This window comes from Cyprinodon variegatus, unplaced genomic scaffold, assembly GCF_000732505.1.
Source record: "Cyprinodon variegatus isolate N-32 unplaced genomic scaffold, C_variegatus-1.0 Scaffold2425, whole genome shotgun sequence".
Classification (NCBI taxonomy): Eukaryota; Metazoa; Chordata; class Actinopteri; order Cyprinodontiformes; family Cyprinodontidae; genus Cyprinodon; species Cyprinodon variegatus.
Window position 1 is genome coordinate 5,589 of NW_015152878.1, and position 8,524 is coordinate 14,112.

The 8,524-nt window shown below is 40.7% G+C and overlaps 1 protein-coding gene across 1 annotated transcript; it reads right to left on the reverse strand.

Moving 5' to 3' along the window:
- Positions 1 to 5,400: 5,400 nt before the first annotated feature.
- LOC107080862 lies at positions 5,401 to 6,703 on the reverse strand. Its single transcript, XM_015369068.1, has 3 exons — positions 6,521 to 6,703; positions 6,105 to 6,387; positions 5,401 to 6,028 (listed from the first exon to the last, which is right to left on the reverse strand). Exons 1-3 carry the CDS (start codon positions 6,649 to 6,651, stop codon positions 5,414 to 5,416), a joined length of 1,029 nt encoding a protein of 342 aa, XP_015224554.1. The 5' UTR covers positions 6,652 to 6,703; the 3' UTR covers positions 5,401 to 5,413.
- Positions 6,704 to 8,524: the final 1,821 nt, after the last annotated feature.

Below are 8,524 nucleotides of genomic sequence, written 5' to 3' on the forward strand. Positions count from 1 at the left end.
GGCACTGCTCAGGTGTTATGAGAGCCCAGGTTGCTCTGTTAGTGGCCTTCAACTCTTCTGCGTTTTTGGGTCTGGCATTCTGCATCTTCCTTTTCACAATACCCCACAGATTTTCTATGGGGCTAAGGTCAGGGGAGTTGGCTGGCCAATATATCAAAGCTTGATGTATATATATATATATATATATATATATATATATATATATATATATATATATATATATATATATGTTTTTACAATATTTTCATAGAGGCTACATGCAAATATATTTTCTGTGTTTACATCATTAAAAGTAAGCAACACAAATACATCATTTTGAAGGGAAAATCCCAGCATGCAAATTAAGCTAACCTTTCCTGGGTGTCTCATTTACCTGTTTATTTCACAAATTGCAGTTTACTTAAATGCTTTCTAACTTTGTCTGACTACAGAAAACCCTATGTGCAAGAATAGAAATATCAAGTTCGCAACTTGAGCTCTAAAAGCTATATAAACAACAAAAGGGTACTACCAGCTCAAGTAAAAAAAGATAAATAAATAAAGAACATTTTTAAAAATCCAGTAACGTAAGGGAATGTCTTTTTATGAGTTTTTATTAGAAGCAAACCAAATAGTGAAAACATCTGGGGTGTGTTCACCTTTTTGTCATGCTTTCCAGACAAATTATCTCCAAATTAAGAAAGTGGTTGAACACACAAGGGCTGTCTTTCTAAGGAGCATGTTCAATATTTTTTGTATACTTTCTAGGATACTGCTGATCAAGTCTTTATGACATTATTCCCTTTGATGCCCACCCTCATTTTAGATATGATGTCACAGGGATATGTCCCTCAGCCTTTTAAAGTAGCTCTTATTCCAGGGTGTGCAACCTGCTGCTCTGGAGCAACATGTTGCTCTTTGCCCCCTCTATAATGGCTCTTAATAGTGGCTAAAAAAATGAAAATAACTAACTAATGTAGTAATATAACAATTACCAGTCTTACGCTGTAGTGTTTTTTTTATTGAATTTTAACAGAACGACATGATATGCCAGAAAGCATCATGAAGAACAAGGAAAAAAAACAGGCAGGTTTGAGATACTGTTGTAAAGTTTAAAGCTGGTTTGGATGCAAAAATATTTCCCAAACATCAAATAGTGAAAGGAGTACTGTAAAAGTGATAATATTGAAATGGATGGAGTATCAGAACACTGCAATTCTACAAAGACCCTGTCATCCCTCTCAACCTTCAGCTCAAATGAGGAGATGGCTGATCAGATATGCAGCCAAGAGGCCCATGATCATCTGAATGAACTGCAGAGATCTACAGCTGAGGTGGAAGACTCTGACCATAGAACAAGAACCAGTCATATACTACATTGAAAGCTATTTCTTAAAAATATCCATAAAATGTCTTGTTTAAAGTTGTCCACAAGCCATCCGGGAGACAGCAAACTGATATGGGGGAAAATATATATAACATGAGCACTAAATACAGATTAGTCCTGACAAAATACTAATTTACTTTATGAGGCCGTTATAAGAGCATTAACATGGGGGGCTGATCTTTACTAATGCTTTTCTAATTAAATCTTTTAAAATGCCCTTTAGAGTTTAAAGTGGTGCATTTTTCCCTCTCTGTTCATCCTTGCTGTACTGACGACATTTTATTGCACAAAAACCTGCTGAGTGGCCCTCCACAGACTACTGGTATTGGAAGATATTCTTTCAAATCACATTTTTTCCGCTATAGAAACCAGCGAGGAACAGAACTTTAAGGGGTGACTCCATAGGCAGAGCACAATGGAGTGTATACACGACCATCCACACCACAAAGAAAGTATCTTCTCATACAGTCCGCCTTTTGCATGTATAATAAGTCTACATTTGTGTTGAATTTAAATATAAATAATCTGTTGGTAACTCTGCAATGTTGTTAATAGAATACTCTACCAGGGATTGATAACATTTTGGCAATTTAACTTCTGTGAAATCTATGAGCAGTTAAGCTTTAACCATGAATACCTTTAACAGCCAATATTGTAGTGTACTTTTAGTTTTATAGTTCAAGGTGCATTCAATCTTATTCTTGCCGTTAAGATTTTTTGCCCAATTATGACATTACAACATTAAATATATTGTGTGAATAACATTTGGCCATTCCCAATACAGAGTATCTTCTAATTTTCATAGAATTTTATAAACAATTCCAAAAATTTTCTGTTTTCCAGTAGGTAAGGAGAAGAAGGTGTTCAGGGCTATGTTGATCTAAATTGAAATTTATGCCTGTATACAACATTCATATTAAATGTCTTGTATGAGAGAAAGCTATTATTATTATACATTACTATGGAAACATACCCATCATGTATGAAGGTGGCACCATGCTGTGGGAGTGTCTTTACAGCGCAAAAACAAGAAGGCTGTCCTGAGTTGACCTTAAGATGGACGGAACTAAACCTAGGACAATATTTGGATATAAATTGTCAGTAATTAAAAATGAGCAGAAAATGGGGAAGATTTAGCCTTTTGCTGGACTTCAAAGCCAACTGGAGAGAATTGGTTTGATGTGGTAAACATGGAAAACAGGGTTAACTTTAAGATGGGGAGGGGAGTTTGAGAGGGACTGAAGTGGAACCAATGACTGACTCAATGACATAGGGATCAAGGAACCAAGGAAAGCATTTCTTACCGAAGTCTTTGAGGGGAAAATCTTTGGAGGACAACCAGTCCTTTTGTCCAGGGGAATAAACAGGTGGTAATGACAGGGTCGGATCACTGCCTGCTGGAGGTTGTTGTATTCCTTCCGCAGCATGGTCAGATCGGTGATGACAGAAGTACTTGGACACATGACAGGAAGATGATGAGCTGCAGAATGGAGGCAGATTTTTAGACAATGAGGCTTCCAATAAATTATTCAGGCTTTGGTCCATTTTTAAGAGTTCTGTGTCTGTAACCAAGGGAAACATAAGATAACAGGAGCATCTCTTATGGGATAAGCCCCCCTCAAAAAAATGTATGATCTCGATATTATTTCCTGAAACTGTTAGCTGGATGGTTCAGTTTGACAAGTGATGGTGAATATGCTGCTGCCATCTGGTATTGAAATCTATATGGAATTATATCAGGATTAAATAGGAATCTTTTTTATTGAATAACCATTTCAGCCTGAAAAATATTGTGCTGAGAATCAGAATCAATGAAGGGAAAACATAGAGTGAGAATTACTGTGGTTGAGAATGGAGGATGGAATGGTTATCCTAGGGGATTTGGGAAAACATGCTCCGCTCACCAGAACTACTAGTTTTACTCGTGGGCAAACTGAACTGTAAGCAACATAATGTTTAAGAGAACCACAATACAGGAAGCAGCCAGAGATCAGGTCTACTAGCCCGCATAAATTACCATAACTTTATAGCTACTTGTTCTTCTTTAACATTGGGGCAAAAGGTGAGTCTGAAAAGGTCAAAGAAATCCTTATAAGAGCAATGGGAAATAGACAATAGTACCAAAATGAAAAGCAGCTCTTGTGAAATTCTTTTTTGAAAAATCTTTGTAATTCTCCAACTCTTATGTTTTGGTTTGACTGGATGTGAAAGTGTAACTTAAGCGCTCCGGTGTGGCTGCATTGTGCATTTGCAGCAGATCATAGCAGATCTCAGCAACTTTAGTCAGTCAGAGCTGTTCATCTGGATGCGGCGTGGTGCGTTTCTAAAGCATCCCAGATGCAACAGCAATCTGCGCTTCTTGTATATATGCAGGTGGTTTATTTTTGCAGCATACCTTACCAAATCCATGTCGATCTAAAGCAGAGCAGATTGTTAATGCATGAATTAAGTTGATAAAAGGCAAAGTTGAACGGGTCGAGTTTATACAAAAAGTAATACATGCATAAACTTTTGCTGGATTTTTATGTATTAATACATTCTGTTCATTCAGTTAATAAAAACAAGAATTAAATTTTAAAAACAGGTGAACATACTTAAACAACACAGATCCAAAGAAAACCAGCAAAATAAGTGCTTTTCTAGTTTGTTGTTCTATTTAAAACACATAACATAAATCCATACAATGCAATGACACAATTCTGGCATGATTTGGGACCAATTATAGTCACCCCGCTCTTATCCTGGTGGAATAAGGAAGCATACTTCTTCCGTACTCAATGGAATCAAGATGTAAGGTTCTAAGAATTTCCTGAATTCTAGAATATTTAATATTCTTTTACCTCAGTTAGAGCTTTTTAAATGGAGTTAAGAGGTTAACTTAAGTTCAGGAGCAGAGCCGCACACAAACTTAATATTCAGCTCACACCTTCCTCCTAGTCTGTTATAATTTGTCCACCCCTCCATCCCTTTATTCATTTTCCCTTTTTTCTCTCCATTCATCTGATTACCTCTTCTTGTTCTTCTCTGTTGCAGGGTCCATCTGGGGGTTCAGTGCAGGCTCTGAGAAATGAACCATAACCAAATTCTCTTGGAGATTAAGCCCCAACACACAAATATACCTCAATCCTCGCCTCTTCCTCCCTTCCTTCCCTCATCCATTACTCTCTGCATCCCTTTCATCCCCTCACACCTTCCATCCCCACATTCCATCCTCCCCTAGTACAAAGCCTATAGGAACACCCTAGCAAAATACCTGCTGAATGTCTATATGTCTATAATGCCAATGGTTCACTCCTACTTTTGTGCCACAGGGAAGTCATCACCCTTTTCTGTAAAAAGGGAAACCTGCAGGACATCAAGAACTGGCACCCTGTGTCTGTTCTCTGCACCGACTATAAGATTCTATCCAAAGCCATGGCAACGCGGCTGAGAGAAGCTATGGAGCAGGTCATCCCCCGGACCAGACCAAAAAGATATTTAAAAATCTTGAATTGATTTACTTCTATTACAATTTTTCTCAAATGCTAAAACACATTTCACAAACGTTTCGTCCATGTTCTTCAATGTCTAAACACAACACCCTTTTCTAAAGCTACATAAACACAACCACACCTTCTCCCTTCAAAACTCAAACTTTCACACCAAAAGAGCAGCTTGAAGCTTTCAAAAATGTAAACACTATACACATCACTACACACTACAGCAAAACAATTGAAAACACAATGCTCAATTTGTGAGAAGGTTCTTTTTTCTTTACTTCCAATGCATATTTTTAGAAACTTTACAATTATGGATCTTCTTAGAGTTCTGCAGAGGATCGAGCATTTAGATTTGTGAGTTTCATATGAAGGGTATAAATCTATAGTAAATTCTGTACATTAATGTAACACAACTCACTGCAAAAGCAGAATCTATTGCACACAACAGTACTCTTGAAAACATGATCAGGGTGTGAAGTTTTTTAAATTCATTTTACAGTATTTACACCACAATCACTGTGCGGCATCATGTCGCTGAGCTGCACCAGGCCACTTCACCTCATCCACATCACAGGCTATATTGTCTCTTGCCAGGTACCGTGGGAAAAAACGCCCTGGAATGGCGGATCCATCCTTGGAAGTTCTCCACTGGGATGTCAACACACGCCAGCTCCATTGCCCTTAGGAGGTTTTCTCTAGTGTATGGTTGTCTGTCATAAACCTTCCATCTCCACGATGAGAAGAACTCCTCTATAGGGTTCAGGAAAGGGGAGTAGGGTGGCACACAGATGTTTAAAAAGTGGTTACTGTTGGTGGCGAACCACTCACTTATTTGGTTTGTTGTGTGGAAGCGTACATTGTCCCAAATGATCACATAAATGGGATGTTCGGGCCCAGGATGGTGTTGTTGGTGGTCTAGGAGGATATCTTTTAGCTCCTCTAGGAAGGTTAGAAGATGTTGGATGTGGTAAGACCCAAGGACGGCCTGCCGGTGGACAAGCCCCTCCAAACCCATGGCCGCACAAAGAGTAATATTACCCCCCCGTTGGCCAGGAACCTCAGTGATGGCTCTTTGGCCAATGATGTTACGGCCTCTTTGCCTTCGTTTACGCAGGTTGAAGCCAGCCTCATCCAGGAAGAGGTACTCATGAGGTCTGGCCATCGCGTCCAACTGTAATATCCTCTGTGAAAATGTGAAAGTGCACAGGTGTTCAGAGCAACAGTCAATCAGGTAGCATATTACGTACTGTAATACTTACTTGCACATACTCGTAACGTAGGTCTTTGTGTCGTGCAGAGTTTCGCTCAAAGGGAACCCTATAGACTTGTTTCATCCGCATCTTTTGGCGCCGGAGAACTCGGTCTATTGTGGCCAAGCTGACATCATCAATGCCCTCAAAGTTCACATTATTGTCAATGACTTTGTCTCTGATCTCCCGGAGTCTGATGAGGTTGTTCTCACGAACCATATCCACAGTGGGGGTTTCTTGTGCCGCTGTAAATATGGCAACCCGCCCACCTCTATGTGGCATTCTTTCAACTCTAAAGAAAGAAACGTGTCGTCAATAGACATGTTTTACAATACAGTAACAACTGATTTGAAACTACTGTAATAGACTACTTTCACAGGCTTGTAAAATTGTATTGTGACAAAGAAAGCAATAGAGTACAATACCTGTTGTGTTGTCTGAATGCCCTTATAATGGTGGCCACGGTGAACCTACTCAGGTTTGGACGGACTCTTAGTCCTGCTTCAGCCATTGTCATGCCATGGACAATGACATGGTCAATGACTGTTGCTCGCATCTCGTCCGTAATGTTGGTACGAGGTTGTCTTGCTCTCCCTCCTGGACCTTCTCTCCCTTGTTGGCCTCCTCCTCTTCCTCCCTGGCCTGCTCCTCTTCCTCCCTGGCCTGCTCCTCTTCCACCCTGGCCTGCTCCTCTTCCACCATGGCCTGCTCCTCTTCCTCCCTGGCCTGCTCCTCTTCCACCATGGCCTGCTCCTCTTCCACCCTGGCCTGCTCCTCTTCCACCATGGCCTGCTCCTCTTCCTCCCTGGCCTGCTCCTCTTCCTCCCTGGCCTGCTCCTCTTCCTCCCTGGCCTGCTCCTCTTCCTCCCTGGCCTGCTCCTCTTCCACCCTGGCCTGCTCCTCTTCCACCATGGCCTGCTCCTCTCCCTCCTCTGACACGATTACCTCTTCCCCTGACTCTGCCTTCATCCATTGTGTTTGTTTGGAATCTTCAGCAAACTGTGCACTCTGAACTTGCTTTTATACATGTAGTCACAGCATTAGCAACAGGTGTTTTCAATTTTGAGTCGTTGTGTGTAATGAATGACGCCAGGTATGTTCATTTTGTTCAAATATTGCTGACTGTGGCAAGCATTTTGCATCACATGAGCTTTTATTTGAGAATATGAGCAGAGTTCTTTTGCAACTTGTGTTTTAGCAAGGAAAAATGTGTTAAGATTTATGTGAATGGAGGATTGTGTTTTGTGAATTGTGTCTTCATGTGAAATGTGTTTATGATATTGGAAAATGATGGCTAGATTTAGTAAATGTGTTTAGACAACTGGTCATTTGGTTTAGAGGATTGGCTTTTCTGTTTTAGCATTTGAGAAAAACTGTAACTTCTAATTTGCAGACTATTGACAGTTATCTTATTCCATATAGGCCAACAGCTGGATGGTAACCTGCAGAAAAATGAACTGACCATTAATTTATTCATTGTATTCTCTTTAATAAATCATGTTCAATAATTATTTGATTAGCACGCTGCTATAGTAAACTGACATGATTCTAGAGTAGACACAGTGGTGCAGACACAATACGAGTCAGGAAGCAGTTTAGAATGTTTACTGAGAAGTTTTACAGAAAATTTGTTTGGTCCAGCGTGGTGATTCGGGAAGAGAGATTAGTTAGAACGCTGGCAGGAGGAACTGAGTTATAAAGAGAAGGTGCTGATTTATTACAATTCCTTGGAGAGAGGAGTGAATGGGGAGGAGGTTGGATGAGCCCACAGAGATTGAGTTTGGCTTAGATGGGGGGTTTCAGCTTGAGAGCTCCAGAGGGTGGACAGGCAGGTGAGCATTCGAGGATGGATCCAGGAGGACTGAGTGGAGAACTGGCTTGGAGACCGCAAAGCTTCTAGGAGAGAAGGAGGACAAGGAGGTAAGCTTGAGTATTAGCACAATGTTCAGTTTTAGAAGAGGGCTCGAAGACACTGGCTTGACTTGAGACACATGAAAAAACGGGATGGACCTGAAAGTGAGAGGGGAGCCTCAAGCGGACAGTAGTGGGACTGATGACAGCTTGGACAGGAAAAGGAGACAACCCACAGGCAGCAGAGATGTGACAATTATGGGTGTATTCAACCCACGGCAAATGTGTGCTCCAGGAGGAGGGGTTGTTAGCACAAACGCAACGAAATGCATTTTCCGGTTCCTGGTTCAGTCTTTTACATTGCCCATTGGTCTGTGGGTGAAACCCTGACGTGAGGCGAGGTTTGGCTCCCAGGATAGAGATTTTTCTCTATCCTGGGAGCCAAACCTCGCCTCAATTTATTTCTCGGGTCTGGAAGGTATTTTTACCTTCCAGACCCGAGAAATAAATTGAGGACCTCGGTCTGATAGAATTTCTGAGGGGATGCTGTGAAGTTTGAATACATGTGAAAATAGGAG